Here is a 23,453-nt window from a genome sequence, read left to right as displayed (position 1 = left end):
AATCAACTAAACAAATATTTTTACAATTAAATTTTGATCCAAGTTTGTTTTGTGAGATATCCATATTTGCTTAATCTTCTCAAAGAGCTTCTTGAGACGGTAGAGTCTCGTGCTGATAACGTCTTATAAAACAATAAAAGAACAAGAGCAATATTGCAGAGAAAGAGAGAGAGAGGGAATTCTTATTGAATTTTGGGATGAATTACAATAGAGTATAACCCTCTATTTATAGGGAGATGGTGACTTAGCCACCAAGAATCTCTCTAAATATGGACATTCACCATAAATAGAATTCTATTTATAACATTATATATTTTAATATGTATTTCATGGCCGATGCAAATTTTTGTTGAATGCGGATATAGCTAAATTGTATTGTTTTTAATATACAGTTTTTTTTATTATTGATACGAGGTAAAAACACAAGGTGAGATTATTACTAATCCCTCAAACAAGTGTGCTTTCTCTCGTTTACTCTTGCAGTCTTGCCTCGACTTCTTCACCTTCTTGCCCTTCTCTCTCTCTCATTCTGAGCTTCCATACCATCCCTATACCTTCCTCTCTTATACACCCACCAATTTTACCAAATACCCCACGATAAATTTTACCCCCCCCCCCCCCCCACCCAAACCTTTGTTTCCCTGAAAGAAGGGTCGCGTCTGTATCCAATCTAACTAATATCCACAACAAAATCATCTTCTCCGCACCTTAGGTTTTTCTCTGTAGGGTTGCCGCGGTTGCATCCTTTATCCTATACTGCTAGATTTTCTCTGTAGGGTCTTCTTATCTAACTCGCTTTTATTCTATTTATCAACATATATATCGGAATTGTATATTATGAAAACTCCGTTTAAAAATTAAATTGGAACAGGTAATAGGAAAAAAATAAAGAATCATTGGAACCCTCAATCGAATTCCCCCAAAGTTATGGTGTCTTCGATCATATGCCACGTGGGACCCAGTGAAGCAGAGACGAATCATACCCCATTCTACTCTCGAAAGAGATTAAAGCCTTCGGATTCACAGGGTTCTATTGAGGATGAAAATCCCGCTGATGTAGTGTCTACAATGGAGTTCACTATTGGGTATTGCCTGATTTTTCCATGTCTAATTTTTGTTTTCAATTGGTATATTTGCACTTTTATCCCGTCTTATCGCCAAATTCTAATTTGGTCCTTGTGATATATGGTTAAACACGTTTATTTTCAATTAAAGGAAATGTGCTTTTTTGATCCTTCTACTTATAAATCTCCACAAATCTAACGAATTAGTAATTGTTAAACCATTCAACTACACATATATTATATTAATTTTGTATTGCTACTCCATATTTGAGGTAATATAATTCTAAAAATAGTCTATATATACCATATTTTATATGTAAAGGGACCAAAATCACACTTTTTAATCAATTCAAGGTTACATATGCTGAGTGAATCTCAGGTTCAAATTGCAATGAAGACAAAAAAGACACTAGGTGATTTCTTCCCATAAGACTTAGTTGGCAGAGTTACTGGGTACCTGTGCTTGGGAGGTAGTAGGTACGCACAAGTTGGCCCAGATACCACCGTCATAACAAAAAATGCTTCGTGAAATATCACAAGGACTAAAATCAGGGGAACCTTAGTAGTTAAGTTGGTTGGCTATATGAACTTTCACCTTATTGGTTAGGGTTCGATTACCCACCTTGTAATCCCCTTCCCCAATTCCCACTAGAAAAAAAAACAAGGACTAAAATCAGAATTTATAGTAGCAGATGGATCACAAGTGCAATTATTCCTTTTCAATTTTATGTGCACGCTTCACACTATTTATGCTTTATTGTTTCTTCTGTTTTTCCGGGCTTGGTGTGATATTATCAGTTGCTTGAAAAATCTTGGTTCACCATTATGTGTGGAAATGAGTTGCCAGTCTAATGGAGAGATTGAGAATGTTTCATCCCTTCATGATGTCGGTGGCAGTTCAGTGGGTGACAAGATCAGTGTAGTGTACCCTCAACCTCCACTTGCGACCGGATGGATGTATGTCAATCAACAGGGTCAAATGTGTGGTCCTTACATTAAAGAACAATTATATGAGGGTCTATCTACTGGTTTCTTGCCTGAAGAACTTCTGGTTTATCCCATCTTAAACGGGACTATTTCAAATGCAGTGCCCTTAAAGTATTTCAATCAATTTCCTGACCATGTTGCAACTGGCTTTGCTTATTTAACGGTTTCGTCCGGACCGACGAATAAATTCTCCGGAGTTGCCAAAGACTTAGGAGGAAATGGAGTGGAGTTACCAACAACTTCCCCTTACTCTGACTCAGAGGCTAAACATGGAACTCATTCCTTGAACCAGCATATCTCGACCACTGGCTTTGCGGGAACAGTTGCTCCCTCTATGTCTATGGTACTTTCTCTTTTACCTTTAAGGATTTGTGTTGTTCTGAGGTGATTCTCTTATAATTATTAATGTAATTATGGAATCTGGATGAGACAAATAGACTTTTATTGTATTTTCTGCTATTCCGATTCCCTATTATGACCCTCCTTTTTAATATTTTGTGTGGAATAGGACTATGAAGAATCGTGCTGGCTGTTTGAGGATCATGATGGGAGGAAACATGGGCCACACTCTCTTGTAGAGCTTTATTCATGGTATCATTATGGTTACATTCTGGATTCAGTGATGGTGAGCCTTATATCTTCCTTAGCATTTTGTAAGTCTTTAACCTAGCACTATAGCACATGGTGCAGCTGTTTCTCCTACTATCCCACTCATTCTGCTGGAAGATGTTTGTATTTTTGTTGGATGTACCATTGGATTTTCTAAGCTATATGCGAAACTGAATCTATGTAAATGGTGCACCCAGTTTTGATGGGTGGTGCTACTGATCACTCAACTTTTTCAAAATTCAATATGACTGGGTTTTAGCGGAAGCACAAAAGCTGGGAGAACTCTTTCAACTAAATATTAGTATTGTTTTTTTATAAGTGATATGCCGAGGGTCTATTGGAAACAACCTTTCTACCTCCTCAAAGGTAGGGGTAAGGTCTGGGTACACACTACCCTCCCCAGACCCCACTATGTGGGATTATACTGGGTATGTTGTTGTTGTTTGTTTTATAAGTGATATATTTTTATTAGAGAAGCAAACTTGGGAGGTGGGGAAGTAGCCCCTTTTTTGAACAGTCAAGTAAGGGACAGGTATGCATTATTTGTATAGACAACTCAGGAGAAGAGGCTCTTTTTGTGATAATGTTGAAAGTAGGAACGTAATAGGATTCATTTCTTTTTTCTTGTTCTTTTTGAAAAGGTAATAGGAATCATTTCTATTAAGCTGAATTCTTAGAATTTCTGTTGCGAGTTCCGACAAAGTTCTATTACCATAGTTAGTGCCATATTTCAAAGGTGTCTTGATCTTAATTCTGCGTGGGCCTGTTAGATCCTGATTATTCTTGTTGTCACTTTCTTCCTCCTGACTTCTGTCAGTTGGCCTTAGTTAACCCATAGTCTATTCTCATTTTATCCGCACGTTATTCCCGCACATCTTGTAATATCCTCTAACTTTGCTCTTTTGAATCTGGCATAACTTTCCTATATTCTTTGCTCTTGTTGCCGGGTTAAAGCTCTTGTCGCAACTTGAAAGGTTTAATTATTAACTGTTTCTCTATTCTACTTTATATCATTTGTCCCACGTTGCACTCTCCAAACCAAACCCAAAGATACTTCGCAATTCTGTTAAGTAACCTCCCCTTTTCTTATCTTCACATCAGTTGAACTTTATTTTTTCTTTATGAATTATTCCTATGAGTTTCAACTTGCTTCCCTCTAGCCTCATATAGCTCAAGTACTAGTTTGGATTCTAGGCAGTTGAAAAGACTGTTCATGTTTGGATTCTAGGCAGTTGAAAAGACTGTTCATGGTTCTCATCGCCAATGAGTTTAAAATCAAAGTGACTCCGTCCAGTTGCATCCATAGATTGGTAACCACAAGAGAATCCTACTCTTAAGTTGTCGCTTTAATTTTTTCTTAGGTTTCTGGACTAATTGCTTGTGTAAATTAGGGCCTGTACTTGAACTTTTTTGGATACACTTGCTTCTCATTCAAACCTATTTGCTTTACTCAGTAGGTTATTTTATTTTTTTACACGGCTCTTTGAATTTTTGGTCCCATCGGAGTGCTGTGGCAATAATGCTATGGTAATGAATCAGTAATTAAGTTTTTTTTTTCTTGGTTTTGTGTTGATTTGAAGATTTTGACCTTTTTCCCTCGTTGGCTATATTATTGGAGATTTTCCAACTTTTTCATGCAAGGTGGCACCGAACCTAATTGGTATGTGCTCAATGTTTTCTTTTTCATGTTTACTTTTGCAGATACATCATGCTGATAATAAGTTCAGACCCTTTAGTCTGAAATCTTTAATAAGTAGTTGGACTACGGCTACCCCTGGAGCTCTTATGTCTAATTCCAATGGGGATGAGACTGCCTTTCTACCAGATTTTGTATCTGAGATTTCTCATGAAGTATGCTCACAGCTTCATATGGTGATCATGAAAGCAGCTCGTAGAACTCTGCTCGATGAGATTGTTAGTCATGCAATTTCAGAGTGCATCTCTAAAAAGAAAGATCGCAAGAAAGTCACTAATCTGTCTGTCAAAATGTCCTCCCCTAGTACCAGAATGGTAAATAACATTCAAGCATTAAATTGCCATTTAGAATCTTGCATGCTACTCATCATTTATGCTGTGAACAGCCTGCAGGTATTAGTGGCAGTAAGGCCTTAGTTGCTCCTGAGAGCAGTACAAAAGCTCCTAATCTTCTTGATCAGAAATCTCCTACTGCTGAAATTTCTTTGCAGTCTTCAGGAAGTTCAAAATCTGTCGGAAGCTTTGAGAACTTTTGTGATTCTTATACAGTTGTTTGCAGAGCGTTATTTGACTCTTCCATGCAAAGCATCTGGAATGCAGTCTTCTATGACCATGTCTCAGAGTTTGCATCTGCGTGGAGGAAGAAAAAGCGATGGTCACCTCCTTGTCCTATGGTTGAATCAAACATTCTAGCAAAGTCGTACACCAATTGCACCACAAAGCTCTCTACTGAAGTTGTAAGTTTTTTATGCTGTTGTTTTTCCTGTCATTCTGCAGTGCTTATATATTGTTTCCTGTCTTATTGACAGACTTATGTCTTTGTAGTTGCAAGTGGAGGAAAAATCTTTTGGCTATGATCTTGATTTACCTCCAGGGTTTGAGGAGAAGATTGTGACAGTGGATTTGCCTTCAGCTTTTTCATCAAAAGATTGCACCACAAAGCTCTCCACTGAAGTCGTAAGTGTTTTATGCTGTTGTTCTTTCCTGTCATTTTGCAGTGCTTGTGTCTCCTGTCTTACAGACAGACCTATGACTTTGCAGTTGCAAGTGGATCAAGAATCTTTCGGCTGTGATCTTGATCTCCCCCCAGGGTTTGAGACAAAGAATGTGACAGTGAATTTGCCTTCAGTTTCGTCATCAAAAGATTGCTTCACAAAGCTTTCTACTGAAGGCGTAAGTTTTTTGTGCTGTTGTTTTTTCCTGTCATTTTGCAGTGCTTGTGTCTCCTTTCTGATAGACAGACCTATGACTTTGCAGTTGCAAGTGGAGCAAGAATCTTTCGACTGTGATCTTGATTCCCCCCCAGGGTTTGAGACAAAGAAAGTGACAGTGGAGTTGCCTTCAGTTTCTTCATCATTTATTGATGAAAAGGGGTTGTCTAAATCCAGTCATGCAATGGACTCTGACGCTAATGACCGTATGCAACTTATCCTTGAGAGTGTATTGGAAGAACTCCACCTGTCTGCTAAGATGTCATTGGAAGAATACTTTACCAGCCTTTTGAATGAAGAGGTGACAGGAAAAGTTGATTCCCTTGAAGATGGCGTGATAATCAAGGTGAATGTCTGAACTTGCTGTAATCTGTGTAAACTTTATGCTCTCTCCCATAGAAGAGGATAGGTGGTGGAGAGATTTTGAAGTAACGCCTTACCTGCTAATGTTTTCCCCTGTACAATTGGAGACGCCAATGTGTTACCAAATATAGTGAATTTCAGCTTCTCAAGGAACAGTTTTATTCTGCAGGTTGCTGAGGACTCGAATATTTGTCTTGGTGTTGCAAGTGAAATTGATTCTTCTGATGCCATTTCGGTTTCAGAAAACTTAGCATGTATAGATATTCAGAACACTTCACCGCCCGAAAAATCATTGCACCAGAATTCTATTGATACATACATGATTCCTTCATCTTATTGTCTTTCAAGCGCATTTCAGAAGTCTGCTTGTTTAGACAATGCCGCCATAGATGATATGACTGACGAGCTGCAACCACCTCAATGTGAAGCTGTTTCTGTGCAAACTTCTAAAGTTCGTCTTGCTAGGTCTGATGATCATATTCTGAGGATAGAATGGTATGCTATCCTGTCAAATTGCCGGCAGAAGGTACACGAGAAAGCACTGAGAGAGTTGAAATTTTTTCTTCTTGATGACTTAATTAGAAAATTTTTGACGACTTGGTGTTCTGCGAAGAGACGTGGTAAACCAGAGGATTCTGAGGTGAGTGCAAGTTTTGGGCTTCTTAGTGCTGTCAGTTCAAAGAGTTAGAGCCCGTTTGGACATACAAAATTTTTCCTTTTTTTCAAAATTATTTTTGAAAATAATGTTTGGTTATCCCATTCTTACCAATTTTTCCTTTTCCACTTGAAAATCCATTTTCAAATTTGAAAAACTGGTTCTCACCACTTTTTCAATTGAAAATGGGAGTTTGCTAATTTTTAGTTTTACCAATTTACCCTATATTTTCAAAATTTATCAAATGACCCCATCAGATTTTCATCTTTGGCGGATACATCTTTGGCGACTGATGGTGGAACATCAGTCCTAGTTGATTTTGCATCTTTTGTGTATTGCAGTAAAGCAGAATATGATAACAGTTAAACAATAGCATTTTGATTGTTTATTTCAAGTAGGATAATCAAATTGGGGTGGTTTTGATATTTTTACAAGTTGTGGGGTATAAATCATGTTTCATGATTTTGAAAAAAAAGACATCCAAATATACTGCAAAAATTAAAACCAAACACAACTTCATCTTCAATTCAAATTTGAGTGAAATTCCAAGTTTGAAAAAAATCTTGGAATTCATGTCCAAACACCTACTTAATATTTTTACCCACTTCAGTGAGTTAATCTTTTTCCTCAATTCAGAGTTAGTTTTTTACCCTCGATTTAGAGGCTAATTTCTCCTCAGTTTAAAGAGTCAAAGGTCTGCTGAATGATACTTCTGCTTTGTCAGGTTACAAGAAGCAAAGCGTATAACGAGAAACGTGATAACTCTCCAGTTGCATCGAGCAAAAGCGTGGATTATTTTCCTAAGGTACCTACAGTAGCAGGGAAATACACATACTACCGGAAGAAAAAGATGGTCAAAAGAATGTCAGGTTCTTCACTGCAGCCTCTCCCTGATAGAGAGGTTGGCTTTCAAAAGAGATCTTCTAACAAGTCAAGGAAACAAGATCTCTTGGGGGAGGCAACAGAGAGCACTAAAGGTGTCAGTGCAGCTTCAAGTGTTGAGGAAATTGGGCTGAAAGAATGTCGCAGAGAGTTGTTCACTAATGCTTCTTCAGTTGCTCCTCCATCAGCGGTTATTAATTGCAACACCATCTCAGAGAAGGTTGCCTCTGTTTCCAGAGGTATTTCAGTTTTCCTGAGTTTTCTCAAATGTCATTATATTTTTTTGTCATGTTTATCATACTTGTACCAAATTTTGCAGCAGAGAGAAGTAATGCAAGCCGCAATAAACGGAAGGCTACTTTTGTTGTTGAGGACTCCAGTAATAATGGAAAGGTTGATGGAGACGTTGGCTTCAAAAAGAGATCTTCTAACAAGTCAAGGAAACAAGATCTCTTGGGGGAGGCAACTGAGAGTACTAAAGGTGACAATGCAGCTTCAAGTGTTAAGGAAATTCGGCTGAAAGAATGTCGCAGAGAGTTGTTCACAGATGCTTCTTTAGTTGTTCCTCCATCACCGGTTAATTGTAACACTATCTCAGAGAAGGTTGCATCTGTCTCCCGAGGTATTCCAGTTTTCCTGAGTTACTTTATTCAAAAGTCATTATATTTCTTGGTCATGGTTGGTGTACTCGGTTATTAATTGTAACGCTATCTTAGAGAAGGTTGCATCTGTCTCCCGAGGTATTTCAGTTTTCCTGAGTTACTTTATTCAAAAGTCATTATATTTCTTGGTCATGTTTGGTTTATTGTACCAAATTTTGCAGCGGGGAGAAATAATGCAACCCGCAAGAAACTGAAGTCTAGTTTTGTTGCTGAGGATTCCGGTGATATTAGGAAGGTTGATGGAGACGTTGGCTTCAAAAAGAGATCTTCTAATAAGTCAAGGAAACAAAATCTCTTGGGGGAGGCAACTGAGAGCACTAAAGGTGACAATGCAACTTCAAGTGTGAAGAAAATTGGGCTGAAAGATTGTCACAGAGAGTTGTTCACTAATGCTTCTTTAGTTGTTCCTCCATCAGTGGTTATTAATTGTAACACTACTTCAGAGAAAGTTGCATCTTTCTCCAAAGGTATTTCAGTTTTCCTTTGTTACTTTTCTCAAATGTCACCAGAATGGACATTATATTTATTGATCATGTTTATCACACTACTAAATTTTGCAGTGGGGAGAAGTAATGCAAGCCTCAAAAAACTGAAGGTTACTTTTGACTGTGAAGGCTCCAGTGACAATGGAAAGGTAGCTGAGGTTGTGAACAACGAATTGGGCACACTTGAAATGCAACCTACTGCTTGTTTGAAAAAGACTCCTCAATGTTAGTGTTTAAGTATCATCTAAATTGTGCTCTATCTTTCCTTCGTTTATGTTATCACTGTTCGCATGATCTCCCATGTTTATTTCCTCTATAATAAGTCTTGTTTGGGCTATTGAGCAGTGGCCAAATTACCGAAGTTGAATAAGAGAAAACTCGAGAATAATGTGTCAGCATCTTGTTCAAGAAAAATTCAGAGAGTATCAAGTGGTGCTGGCAGCCAAGCAGCAACGAAGGAGGTTATTGTAGAGAAGAAACAGAAGAGTAAATCCCGGACAGCAAAACATTGTCCACAATCAGATGGCTGTGCTCGATCTTCCATCAATGGTTGGGAATGGCATAAATGGTCGTTGAGGGCAACTCCTGCTGAAAGGGCTCGTGTTAGGGGAATTACTATTGATCATATTCAATCTGTCAGTTCAGATGCTAATGGTTCTCAAGTATTGAATGCTAAGGGAATTTCTGCAAGAACAAACAGGGTTAAGTTGCGCAACCTCCTTGCTGCTGCCGATGGTGCAGATCTCTTGAAAGCTACTCAGTTGAAGGTATCATTAGAATACTAAGTTATAATTTTTTTGTATTTATTTGTTTTTCGTAATTTGTTATATACAAGTTACATATCATCTCTGTCTTTCTTAGGCGAGGAAGAAGCGCCTACGCTTCCAACGAAGTAAGATACATGACTGGGGTCTTCTTGCCCTTGAGCCGATTGAGGCTGAAGACTTTGTCATTGAATATGTTGGGGAGCTTATACGTCGGCGTGTAAGAGCATTATTTCCCTTCCTGAAGTACATTCCAGCATTCTGCTTTTGCCTAAGTCGTCTTCATCCATTTTGGTGTCTTAGCTTTGTTTAATTTGTGGCCAAATAATTTTGTCTTATTGTCTGAAACACTAATCTCAAGTGCTCATTATTTGAACTGTTACTCAGTTTTTTGAGCTTTTCAGGTATCCGACATACGAGAGCACTATTATGAGAAGATTGGAATTGGGAGCAGTTACCTTTTCAGACTGGACGATGATTATGTGGTGAGAAAGTATTTTGAGAATTCAATTTCTTGTACTATTTACTTGATAATACAGATGTCTCACATGGTTTTACTTAAGATAGAAAAAGAAACTTTATTAATACAAGAAAGTAGAAATTCTATTCTAGCTGTACTCTGTCTATGTAGATCCAAAAAAGCCATTACTCTTGGATCACACTGATGCTATGGAACTCACTCATCCCAAATCTATTTTGGTACATATTGCTGTTAAAATGTTCTTGTAGTACTGTCTGATCGAAAAGACCATTTTATAGAAGCACAAAGGCAGACACACGAAGGCATTATTTTCTTCTTAGTGTTCCAAAATCTGGTAGTAATAAGCTCATTAAAAAGTCTTTCCATGTATCCCGGACAATATCTCAGTGCATAGAGCAATGCAAAAAGGCATTATTTTCTTCTGCTGCTCAAAAGCACTTTTTGTTTTTGGCTGAACACCTCAAATCTCAAAGAAGTGCTTTGGCCCCAAAAAAGTACATTTGGCTTCCTAGAAGCTTGGCCAAACAGAAACACCCTAAGAGGTTGGCCTAGCGGTTAAAGAGGTGGAGTAACAACAATAGTGATCAATGCTCGAGTCCTAACAAATGCGACTATTGGTGAATTTTTCCCATCTACCTAAGTAATTGGTGGGTAGAATTATCTAATACCTGTGGTGGTGGGAGGTCGTAGGTACTCAACGGATTAGTCAAGATGCGTGTAAGCTGGACTAAAGATGTGAAAACATGCACAACACTATACGAAGTTATTACATTGGAAAATCACACAAATTTACGCACCAAAAAGAATGAGATCTGGAGCTTATCTTTTTAACAAGGAAAAAGCCTGTAGAAATATTACAAACACCTAAAGATATGTATTAATCAAATTTGATACATAACACTAAGAGCTTCTCATTCCTGAAGCAAAACTAAGAAGAAAGAGGGATAAACACTTGGCCTACTATGGGCAAAATCTTTAGGGGTAAATTGGTTATCTCACCGATTGATTGGAATCTTTTCAGTATTTAATGGTTTTGTGACTTGAAGAATTGAATAAGGAAGATTTATGTAGTGTGAGAAACATATACTTAGCAAGATCACTAGTAAAGAAATCAACAAGTAATTATTTCTGGATCTTATGTTCTTTAAATGCGCAGCTTATCAGTCAGACACCTGGTTGAAAACGGAAGATATTAGTTCACTACCCCAAAAGCCAAAAGTTAGACCCCAATACTGAAGTATGGTCTAAAGAAGTCTAACACCTAGCTAATTGCATATTAAGGTTACGTAGTGGAATTGGACTTGTTTCCATTCTACAAACCAGATTGATCTACATATTAGGTTTGTTATTGAAATGAGATAGACCTGTATAGAGCTGAATGGATACAGATAGTTGAATAATTGATTGATAAATTGAATTGTCAAAATTTAAATGGTCTAATAACTGCTTATTGGAACCACATTACTGTTCAGTTGAGCTCGATCTGAAAATCAATTGCTACTAGATTCCCAAACATGGGGATTAATATTTGGATTGCTAATTCTTGTAATTGAAATTGCTGTTGTTTGTTTCTGAATGGTGGATGCAATTCGCACTTTACCAGTGGCTATAGTGACCGTGATAACTCTGGGTATAATGCTAAGTCTAAAGAAATACTCCTCCAAATCATGCAATTTTTCTGGGAGTTAAGTCTAATTAATCCGATGTTGAAACAATAGTCATATTATGTTGCATATTATGAGAATTTGATGGAGATTGAGCCAACATTTCTTAATAACTGACTGATTCTTGTTCAGGTTGATGCAACAAAACGTGGTGGTATTGCCAGATTCATAAATCATTCTTGTGAGGTAACGTTCTTACTGTTAGAATTATATGACTCTGTGGCACGAAGTAAGTACTGCAGGTTTTTCCATTTAACATGACGCCATCCGTTTGATTTTAATGAATGTTGCAGCCGAATTGCTATACAAAAGTTATAAGTGTTGAGGGTCAGAAAAAGATCTTCATATATGCTAAGCGGCATATTGCAGCTGGTGAAGAGATTACTTACAATTACAAATTTCCTTTGGAGGAAAAGAAGATCCCCTGCAACTGTGGTTCCAAGAGGTAATATTTTGGTCGAAGATTGAATTCTTAGCTAAGGTTTTCTTTTTTGTTTAAGAAATTCTTAGCTAAGTTTTTATTGCCTCTGCGATATAAAACAAGAGGTATATGACAGGGGAAGAAATGTATTGCTAGCTTTATCCTTTGTTTGATAGTTCTTTTGGTGAAACACAATCTCCTTAACAAGATGACAGTTGATGAGTATGTTTTTTTTATCCTTTTGTGGATGACATTTTGACAAGACTTGCATATTAATTCTCTGGATAGTATAAATTTGTTGTGTTTTAGCTATCAAGTTGTGTTTTTGTTCAAGTGCATAACTGTTATACTCTCTGATTCTTTTCCAAGTCGGTTATTTCTCCAGCGATGTCTTAAAACTGTTATTTCTGTTAGCTTTCTTGACTCAGTCTTGTTAAGGATCAGGAAAGGCTTAGCTTATTTTGTTAATATATGCATGACTTGTTAGGTGTCGTGGCTCAATGAATTGAAATGGAAAGGAGATGCCAGATCTGATGTGTTCCACTGCTGTATTTAGGTATCTTAAATTTACTTCTGAAGTTTCTTGAGTTTAATCTTTTCGCTGTCTGTTTTCGTATATACTCATTCCTTTTTCTCCTTCTTAGGGTCCTTTCTTGACTGATGGTTTCCAAGATCACTCGCTCTGCAGTTTTGCAGACAGATATTGTCATCATGTACATATAGTAAGCAATGATGTTGTCAATAGCAGCTCTTTTTTTAATGTTTCTAGATTCTAGAAGCAGAAACCAATTTTTACCTTGTAGTGGATTTATTGTTTTCTGAATATAGCCATCTTTCCCTACGTGTGTTTCATCTGCATTTTATCATTTTGTCACTATTTGTGCTGTATCTCAATCCTGCTCCAGCATATGTTGCCTCTGAATTGCTGCAGATCATCCACTAGTAGATTCCTTTTCTCCCGTGCTGCGAATCTGATGCCCCTGTAATTTAGACAATCTACTGCTTCTCCTTCAATGCTTCAATACCTAGATTAAGATGAGATATCTGTATTGCCTCTAGGTGAGGAACATATGGAAGTTCTTTTTGGTCAGGTCTTTGTACACATCATGGATCATAAAGTCAGGTGTGTCTAAAGGTCCAGAACCTCGACCATCGGAATCCTGGTGGTGGAATGAGGAGGTACAAAGATTAAATAAAGTTAAAAGAGAGTGTTATAACTTATAGGAAGTTGCCAAAAGCAGAAGAGGAGAAGCCTTTGCAGAATGCAAGAGAGGTAAGTAGGAAGCTTGTTAAGCCATTAGTGAAGCCCGAGAGGAAGCTCTAGATGGCTTGTACCAAAAGGGGACACGAGAAGGGGAGAATGAAATGTTTCAACTAGCACGACTGGGAGGAAAAAAGATAAGGATTTAAACCAAGTGTAAGTGTGTTAAAGACAATTCCCAACAAGTGTTGACGGGATAATGAGGTCAAGGAGAGATGGAGAGGCTATATTGATCAATTTCTCAACTCTAACCAAGGCTCGAACCAAGGGTCTCTTGGAAACAACCTCTCTATCTGCACAAGGTAGGGGTAAGGTCTGTGTACACACTAGCCTCCCCAGACTCCGCGTGTGGGAATATACTGGGTATGTTGTTGTTATCTAACTAAGATAATAACATTATTAGACCTCCACACATCTGTGTACATAGGAACTTTAGCTACACTCAGAGAATTAGGGTTACACAGGTAAAGGATGCTATGAAAATATGAATATTAGAAGAACTTGTGGTCCATATAATATCCCTTTAGAGGTTTGGAAGTGTCTTGGAGAGGTTGGAGTAGAATGGCTTACCAAGTTGTTCACTGCTGTACTAAGAATTGGTAGGATGCCCCAAGTAGTGGAGGAAGAGTACCCTAATCCCAATTTATAAGAATAACGGAGATATTCAAAATTATTTGAACTATCGTGGCATTAAACTGACGATTCATACATTGAAACTTTGGAAAAGAGTGATAGAGCGCAGACTTACGAACACGGCAAGAGGGACAGAGAATCAATTTGGATTTATGCCAGGTAGATCTACAATGGAGGCTATATTCTAGTTAAGAAGATTGATGGAGTTTATCGTGAAAGGAATAAAGATTTACATATGGTGCTCATTGACCTAGAGAAAGTATATGATATAGTACCACTAAAGGTCCTTTAGTGGGTGACGGAGAAGAAAAGAATTCATATTAAATATATAAATGCCATAAAGGACATGTATGAAGGAGTCGTCGCTAGCGTGAGAATAGTAGTAAGAGATACACAGGAGTTTCCCATAGCAGTGGATCTACACCAAGGATCAATGTTGAGACCCTAGTTGTTCCTATTTATGGATGAGCTAACCAACACAATATAATGTAAGGCCCCATGGTGCACATGATTTGTTGATGATATTGTGTTAATTGACGAAACCAACGAGGGCACCAACCAAAAGCTTGAACTATGGAGAAGCACTTTAGAGAGCAAACGTTTTAGGATAAGTAGAAGTTGACCAAATACATGCACTGCAAGTTTAGTAAGCATAAAGTTGAGGTGAGACTAGAAGGTATTACAATGCCTAAATATTTATAAGCAATTTAGATTTCTAGGATCGTCGTTTCAAGAAAATATAATGATAGATGAAGATGTTACTCATATAATTTAGAGCAGATGGTTGAAATGGAGAATTGTTGAGTGTTATAGGATGGAAGGATGCCTACTAAACTGAAATGTAACATAACAGCTATAAAAGCGACAATGTTATGTGGTAGTGAATGATGGGCCGCAGAAGTCCAACATATCTACAAGATGACTATTGCAGAGATACATATATGAAAATGAATGTGCAGTTATACAAGATTAGATAAGATTAAAAATGACTATATTTGTCATAAGGTGCAAGTAGTACGCATTGAGGGTAAAATGGGAGGTCCCGTGAGATAGATTTGGCCGTGTCCTGCGTCAAACTAGAGATGCACCGACCTGTTAGTGTGAGATTATGATGAGTGAAGGTGTCAAAAGGGGACAAAGTAGATCTAAAATCACATGGATGGAAGTTATCTCGAAAGACCTACAAATTCTTGGAATTAATGCAAACTTAGCTAAAGACGAGATAAAATGGAAGAAAAAGATTTATATAGGTGATATCTACTAGTTGGGAATATGTTTTAGTTTTGTTAGAGAACATCTAATATTCTTATTATTATTACGATTATTTATATAGAATTATTTTGGTACGATTACGACATGAGTTGAGCTAAAATGGAGAAGTGAAGATTCATATAGTCGATCCAAGCTTGGTTGGGGTTGAGGCATAATTATTATTATTGTTGTTGAACAATCGGTGTAAATGTTAAAGTACTTATCTTTCATTCTGAAAGGAGAAGAAATAGTGTTAGTTGCTCTTTATATGTATTGTGTGTTTTCTTGGTACTTATTTTGTCAGTCAACTAGTGAAACCTCTTCATTAATGGGTTCGAGACATTTAGCTTAGTTGTTGATGTTATCACTTAAGCGATAGAGCTTACCCAGAATGATATGAGTTTCTCTCATGCTACTTAGAGAGAGGTTATTATAGCCCTTGGAGGGCCATTTCGTTCAAAGGGAAGTCACAGAGGCTTTCAAAGTGGTGTTGGCACTGACGCTACAGAGCTTTACATAGCGCACACATGTATATTGTACAGTGGCGTAGTCAGGAATTCCGTCAAGGGTGTTCCAACTTTAAACAAATCAATATTTTTTTTTTGTCGATGAATGGTGTACCAAATTTTTTAGATTAAACCACACAACATTTAGCTAAAATAAAAAGAAATTTTAATATAACTATATTTTTATAAATTAAAATCAAAATAACAAAAAGACAACGTTAGAAATTTTACTTATGAAAGTAAGTATAAAACCAAAGGAAAGAGAGAATCGAAAGAATTTATAGTTTGTAGAGAGTTTTTGTTGAAGAAATACTTATAGAGCTTGACTTTTAAATTATAAAATTTATTTAAGAAATAACTTTTAGTTAAAAATTAAGATTAGTTATTTATTTTTACACAAATTTTAAGTTTTAGGAGTTATTTTATTAGGAATTCTTGGAGATTGAAAGAATAAGATAGACCACATGATGGACTCTATTTAGTTTTAGCGGAACTTTGAACCCGTGAACAACACGTCACTTTGAACACCCTGAATAGCTGGACTGCTTCACTCAACTGTGTTAAGGGTTATGTTATGCGGACTCTCCAAAGTAGCTGCCACACCCGTGTCGGATCCTCCAAAAGTGCACTACTTTTGGAGGATCCGACATGTACCAATCAACAATTTCGGAGAGTCGGAGCAACATAGGTTAAGGGTGTTCAAAATATAATATATAAAGTAGTATTTAACTTATATGCGCAGTATAATGCGCTTGACCACCCTTGGCATAGGGTGGCTACGCCACTGATATTGTATATGCATGTAATACATATATATCTCTGTGTGTGTGTCTGTATTGTCAGTTTTCAGTGTTTTGATTCTAGACCTCTCTTCTTCTTCATCGTCATCATCTCTCTCTCTCTCTTTGTGTGTGCGGTGTCTCTCTATCCTCCTGTTTTGTTGAGACAATTGATTTGGTTGCGTTCACCTTTTACTTTTGGCAATATGAAGAGTTATTCACTTGAGCTTCTTCATGGTTGCATTTGAAGGTTGAATGTAGAAGGATCTGTACGAATTCCAAAAATGTAATACAGTGCACGTATAAGACATAACCATTGAAGAATGGATGCTAATTTGGAGATGGATGTGGAGATTGCAAATCTTAATAATAGCTTTTTACGGCCATATGCTTTATTGTAACTTTGTTTTTCCAATTTGATATCATTTCAGGGTTTGCCCTTGCAACTCTTAGTCGGGCGATACAAGATGCATACTCGTACTTCAGGGTTTACACATTCTTGTAAAAGGACGATGAGTGTGTGCCCCTTGCATATATTCTTGTAGATATCACAGTTGCAGATGAGTTCCTCCTCTTAAGAATTCACAATCGGTTGTGCTTTATTATACAATTTCAAGGCAATTTTCTTTTTTGGAATTATATATCGTGTACAGGCATACATTATAAGTATAATAATATCATATTCAGCTTCACAGAATTCCGAGTACTTTTTTGTTTATTTGGTTGTTATGTTGAGATATCTTGTCAATTAAGTTGTGTGAGAATGCAGTAAGTATGCTTTTAATGGTTATTGATGGCTCTACTTATTTTCTCCAAGCTTACATCAAAGAGCCAATATGCTGTGTTTTTTGTGAATTTAAGTCTCCATAATCTTTCCAGAGATCCAAATGCTATAATGTGGTAACATAATAAGAGAGTATGCTCAAAATTCTAGTATGTTATGAAAGATGATACAGTTGTCTAATCAGCTTAATGTTTTTGAGCTTGTAACTTTGCAATCATGCGCAAATTCAAGTTGCTAAATCTAAATAGCATCCCTAACTTTTTCTTAGAGTTAAAACCATTTTCTTGTCTTGGGCTAACACTTCCTTATACTGCAACGGAAAGGTCCAAGTGTGGTTATTGTCAAGTTACTTGCAATTTAACAAAAAAAACATTTTTTTAAGGTTCACTGAAGTGGACTGGACGCAGATGTTGTAAAGGATATTTGTTTTATTGTTGTTCTTGCCTTAGACATGACGTGATACCAATCCTAATTATTAATGACGCAGGAACAATCAGGTATTGCATGCCCATTCATTCAATACTGCTAGATGATGATGATGTGGGTTGACATCTATCTGGTACGTGTCTTCTATCCTCTACTTGGTTTTCTGCCTTCCACCCAAGCTGCTATCTAATTCGCATAAACTTGCCAAAACACAAGTAATTGCAACTATGATTAAACAATTCTCAAGAAACTTCCATCCTCGGGTCTTGATCTAGGCATGTGTCACGGGTTCGAACCTTGCTGCAGACAAGCATGATATATAAGTTAAGGGTAAAATAGCGCATTCCTCATCTATTGAGTTTCGAACAGCGTGTCACTAGCCTTCAGGGATTTCTCGTCTATCCACAACAAAAAAAAAAAAAAAAAAATCCAAGGGAAAGCTTCCGTATGGGTTCAAGTGCATCGTCAGTTTGGCCGTGAGTAAATAATCAAATGGGGCAGCTCTTCGTTCATGGTAATATAATATATCATAGTTTAGGGTGGAGCTCGTGATCTGAAGAGAGGGGAGGGGTTGCAATAATAGGTGAGTGTGCTGGAAGCCCTTTTGGTTCGCACCTATATTTACATGTGCTCTTCATTTTGATATCGCCTAAGTTACTCGCATTAGACTGGTATTAACACAGGCATGAATATCTTAGTTTCGAGAGTCCAAGTCAGGGATTAGGTTGAGAGGGTCATAGTCCTGTATACGTAGTGTATGACTTATATCCATCCATGTTGAAGTTTTTGAGAAAGCAATTCTTTCAAAATACGCTTAGGACCAACAAGATAGATGAATACGCCTTTTTTGGGTTCATACTAAAATCCAATACATTTATCAGACTCCAAGTTCAAGCTGGCACGCTTTTGATTTGTTGATGGGTAATCAAGAAATGGTGGAGACCAATCTTTTAGCTGATGCAATCACTGAAAAATATCTTTTCTCCATTCAAATGATTATTGTACCCATATAGACACGCTAGTATGCAGGAATTTTTCTTTGTTACATCAATCAGTTTTCTAATTAGTCTAGAGCCTAGCCAACCGATCGTTTGATTCTAGTCCGTTTAGCTCAAATTTGATGGCTATTTTGGTTTCAACTCAGGTGTCAATATATCATATAGTGTCACAATTAAAAGACTCAAAACTTGAAAGAAAATATCAGGAACTCTTGGCATTCAAAAAATAATGCTCTTAACATTTTGTGGCAAAATTTCCCTAGCGAATCAAGTCAAGCAAGAAGCTATTGCTTCAGGAAGGGAGCAGTATAGATGGTTGCTTGTTGAGGTGGACTAATAGAAAGAAAAAAGGGAAAGTGGTGGTGTCATGTAGGAGCTGTCCTTTTTCATGGACAATATCATCTTTGGATCGAACTAGATTTCCGATACCAAAAAAAAAAAAAAAAAGATCCCCATAAGAGAAAAGAATGGTTTATTTTTGCCAAACTAGGGTTGAGGTAGGTCCCACTGAATCTGTACTAGAGTAGATTTCGAAAATCCTAGGAAAGCATCAAAATCGTCATTACTAGGTTCATACAATATGAGTACTGGATATTGTGTCATATATTATTACCATCTGGTGTTGGAGTGTGGTTGATGAGTAAAAGTCTACTCGCGTTTGATGTTTATATCAATAACACTAGTTTTAAGTACTTTCACCATCCTAATTTACGTGACACAATTTTCTTTTTTACTTTTACTTGCCCATTATGCTAAAAATATATCATTAATTACTCATTCCTCAAATCATATCTCGGGATTTCTTAAATATTATCATTATTATGGATACTTATTGTAAAGTATGTACACTTCATTTATTATTTCTAAAGGGAGAGCAAAGTTCATTGTGGACAAGTAAAAGTGAACGGGAGGAGTAGTAAAGAATAACACCTTTCTATATTTAGTAACTGTTTAACTTTAGAATGCCAATTTTATTATTTATTGGATGATATATAGCCATACAAATGTCTAATTTATTTTAAAGCACAAGTTTTCAAAAATCTTCTTTTTTTCTTCTTCTGCCGCTGGGACTTTCCTATATTTTATGCTTTCCTCGAATTGAACTCTTGTAACTAAACCGTTCTATACTCAATTATGGATTTTGAAGACAAAATAGAAATAGCCAAACACTCATATAAATTGAGAGGAGTCGGAGGGAGTAACAAGTAAGGTGTGTTGATGGGCTACTTTATTTGGCAAAGCATTAGAGAGCATCCAGAAAAGAAGAAGATGAAAAAAATATCTGTAATCTCATATAAGCTATTTTTGATTTTGTTGGAGATTTCCACCTGAGCGTGTGAGGCCATATTATCTAAACGTTCCGGAATGCACATGTATTCAGTTGGAACTCCACAAAAGATTAGTCTGGAAAACTTTGTTGTAAATATAGCACGGTCTAGCCAGTATTCGGACTGGTCATTCAAAAATAGCCAGCGTTTACCAAGTCAATGAAAAATAGCCACTACTTTGCTGCAACAGAGACCGATCCAGCATAATATACTGGAGTTCAGTGCACCTGTGTATGAACTTCCAGCATATTATGCTCGAACTCCAACACACGGAAAGTTCCAGCATAATATACTGGAGATTCGAGCACTTGTGCATGAACTTCCAGCATATTATACTGGACCGGTATACTTTGCTGGAACTCCAATATATTATGCTGGAGTTCTAGTGTACTTATCCTGGAACTCCAGTATAACATGTTGGAGTTTAAGTATACTTATGCTGGAACTCCAGCATAATATACTGGCGTATTTTCCGGGTTTTGAATAGTGTTTTCGCTCAGATTTATCTTTATATAAAAAGTGGCTAAATTTCGATTACTTTTGAAACTGGGCTATTTTTAAACGGCCACCTATAAATCTGGCTATTTTTGAATTTCTCCCAACTTTGTTACATTGCCTACTCACAGCAAACATTTTACCTTGGGCTTAAGCAACATTAAGAGGACATAACAATAAATGGGGCTTTCATGTTTTTGATTTAGCTTTAGATCTACTCGATATTTGTACTTCGACTTTTAACTCCTTAATTAATATTAGGGGTGGACATAGTTTGGGCAAATCCGATTTTCAAATCGAAATCCGAATTTTTTCTTTTTTTGATTTTTGGTTTGGATTTTTGGATTATGAATTTCGCATTTAGTTTTTATTATTTTTTGATTTTGGATTGGATATTGGATTTGATACTTCGGTTTTTTAGATATCCAAAAATTCGAAAATTTTATACTTTATATTTAGTCCATTATCCATATGGAAATAGTAATAAGTTCAAATACCATACCCAGTAGATATTATCTCATATATTCAATATTAATTACTAAGTTACTGTTAGAATACTTTCTATTTGGACATGGTTTTACTATTGCTACTTCGTATCGGCTGCATTAATATCTCTATTACATTTTCTTGATAATAATTCATTACTTGAATATATATTTGGATGATTGTAGTGAGAATGAGGAACTTTTCAGGCAATTTAACATGAGTACTTTATTTGCATATTAATTTTTATAAAAAGAAGAAGCATCTCAACTTATAAGTTCAAAACCGAAAATCCAAAATATTCATTAATCCGAAATCGAATTTAAAAATCCGATCCAGTCCGGGTATTTGGATTGGATTTGAATTTTCATTTCTTCAATCTGAAAATCGAAAATGCAAATCAAAATTTTTATATCCAATCCGAATAGCCCGAACACCCGCCGCTAATAAATATATGAGTATCGATCAGAGCTCTGTAGTCTTACCATGCATACTAAGAAAATAGTTGAAGACTTAAAAGCTGTCATTACTTTAGCATTCATTAGGAAGATACGTGGGTGTTATGCTCGCTTTTTCCGCTTTTCATAAAGTAAAAATGCACTATCTTGGGATTGGCTAAAAAATAAGTATCTCTTTTTATCACTTTTTAGAAATGATTATTGTTAAGTGGCTATTAATTTTCTATAGCTACCATAAACATAATTACTTTCCGTAGCTACCTTTCAATTGTTATGGAAATGTACATGATGTATTCGAGCTACTGTAGTCATGAATACAACAGCAAAAATCGGCTAAAAATAGGCAGTTCAGCTGTCAGCCGCTGTATTCACATGTATTCGTGCCATGTCTTTATGAATACAGTAACGACAATCAACGTAATAATAGGTCTCTCCAGTTATTTAATAACGGAAAGCTGCTAGTTTAACGGGATACATTCCTAATATAACTCACATAAATCAATTATAACACTCAACATTATCAATCCAATTAATGAGAAGATATATCAGACGCTAAACACCAAAAAACAGAGCATTCTTCAGAGTTTCAGTCCCTTTTTTTTTCTGATACAGTTCAAGATTTTTTTTTCCTGACATTGTTCGAGGTTCTGCTCGGAATTGATACAAGTATTTACAAAAATATTTTGAAATTCGATTTTCTGTATATGAATACAGCATGAATTTATGTCAGATACAACATGTAATAGTAACCTACTGCCTGCATATTTCATAATAAACACTAGTGCTTGTATTCTGTTGTATCTAACAATTGTGTTCAATGTATTCAAGTTTATTTTGTATTCATAGTATTTTATTTATTCCTAATACATGATATTACTGCTTTATTGAGTATATTTCATTGGTTGTATTCATTGATTTTGTATTTGCATTGAGAGTATTTTACTGTATTTCATAAAATAATTTTATTCACATTTTATATCTGTTTAATAAATACATGTTTGAATTCAATGTTTAATAAATACTGTGTTTCACTGTATTTTATTTACTCTTAATACATGGTATTACTTCTTTATTGAGTATATTTTATTGGTTGTATTCATTGATTTTGTATTTGTATTGAGAGTATTTTACTGTATTTCACAAATAATTTTATTCACTTTGTATATTCTGTTTAATAAATACCTGTTTGAATTCAATGTATTTCAAATGTTTTTTTCTTGTATTTATGTATACTGTTTTTAATCCATGTACTCATTGACAAATACTGTTTTGTACAAATGTCCAAAACTAATATTTCTCCGTTTAATGTAGGTTGTACCATTGACTGAACACATGCATATGGTGAATGATGAAGGAAGGCATTACACCGTTTGCCTCCTAAAGAAAAATTGCAGTTGTATAAGGTTCCAAGTTGACGAGTTACCATGCCCACATGCTTGGGCTGTCTTGAAAAGCAAGTTTCTAATGCTGGAAGATTATTGCTCGAACTATTACAACCAAAGTCTGTTGTAATGACATACGAGGTTTCCGTGTATCCTCTACCTCATTGAAGTGAATGGAATATACCAACACATATATCAGAGGAAGTTGTTTTACCACTCAAATGGAAAAGACCTCCTGGAAGGTCAAAGAAGAAGCGCGATAAGCCGTTAAGTGAATTGCTTCAGAAGAAAAATCAACATTCGTGTAGTATATGTGGGCGTATTTGTAGACATGCTCCACGTAGGAATTAGTTTGTGTTCTGATTTTTGTTCGTGCAATCACTGTTTTTTGATTTGTTCAAGTTATACATTCAATATTGATTTCTTGGTGTATTGAATTGTTACTGGATGAATTATTTTAAGTTTAGATTACTATATTGAATGTTGTTATGATTTGTGGTATATTAATAAAATTGATGTGTATATATATATATATATATATATATGTGTGTGTGTGTGTGTGTGTGTGTTATAATTCGATTCAAAATGAGGTATAGCAGGACATGTATAAAATGATAATGTATTCAATATACAGAAGTGTATATTTTTTTTAAAATACATATGTAATTCAAAATACTTTTGAATACATAATACAACTATGTACATGATCATACTAATACATAAATA

At 36.1% G+C, this 23,453-nt stretch overlaps 1 protein-coding gene across 2 annotated transcripts; it reads left to right on the top strand.

The window, feature by feature from the left end:
- On the top strand, window positions 451–23,219 carry LOC109228492 (histone-lysine N-methyltransferase ATXR7). 2 transcript variants are annotated; one of them, XM_019393602.1, is made up of 23 exons: window positions 457–772; window positions 872–1,085; window positions 1,863–2,394; window positions 2,560–2,676; window positions 4,362–4,670; window positions 4,742–5,092; window positions 5,181–5,312; window positions 5,397–5,528; window positions 5,613–5,912; window positions 6,099–6,569; window positions 7,309–7,705; window positions 7,786–8,088; window positions 8,290–8,595; window positions 8,689–8,838; window positions 8,959–9,380; window positions 9,475–9,597; window positions 9,782–9,862; window positions 11,655–11,708; window positions 11,816–11,967; window positions 12,431–12,499; window positions 12,588–12,665; window positions 16,805–17,716; window positions 22,657–23,219. In XM_019393602.1, exons 2-20 carry the CDS (start codon window positions 928–930, stop codon window positions 12,450–12,452), a joined length of 4,512 nt encoding a protein of 1,503 aa, XP_019249147.1. In that variant the 5' UTR covers window positions 457–772; window positions 872–927; the 3' UTR covers window positions 12,453–12,499; window positions 12,588–12,665; window positions 16,805–17,716; window positions 22,657–23,219. The 2 variants fall into 2 exon arrangements, with proteins under 2 accessions (XP_019249154.1, XP_019249147.1); XM_019393609.1 differs by having other exon boundaries at window positions 451–1,085; window positions 7,789–8,088.

This window comes from Nicotiana attenuata, chromosome 1, assembly GCF_001879085.1.
Source record: "Nicotiana attenuata strain UT chromosome 1, NIATTr2, whole genome shotgun sequence".
NCBI classification, from domain to species: domain Eukaryota; kingdom Viridiplantae; phylum Streptophyta; class Magnoliopsida; order Solanales; family Solanaceae; genus Nicotiana; species Nicotiana attenuata.
The sequence above is the reverse complement of the archived record's forward strand: the minus strand, read 5'-3'. Positions and strand labels throughout refer to the sequence as shown.

Bases quoted from the DNA above. Each gene is read 5' to 3' on its own strand.
- LOC109228492 (XM_019393602.1), top strand. From the start codon at position 928: ATGGTGTCTTCGATCATATGCCACGTGGGACCCAGTGAAGCAGAGACG. The intron at 4,671-4,741 runs GTAAATAACATT...TGCTGTGAACAG, and splicing joins CCTCCCCTAGTACCAGAATG to CCTGCAGGTATTAGTGGCAG. The intron at 5,313-5,396 runs GTAAGTGTTTTA...ATGACTTTGCAG, and splicing joins CAAAGCTCTCCACTGAAGTC to TTGCAAGTGGATCAAGAATC.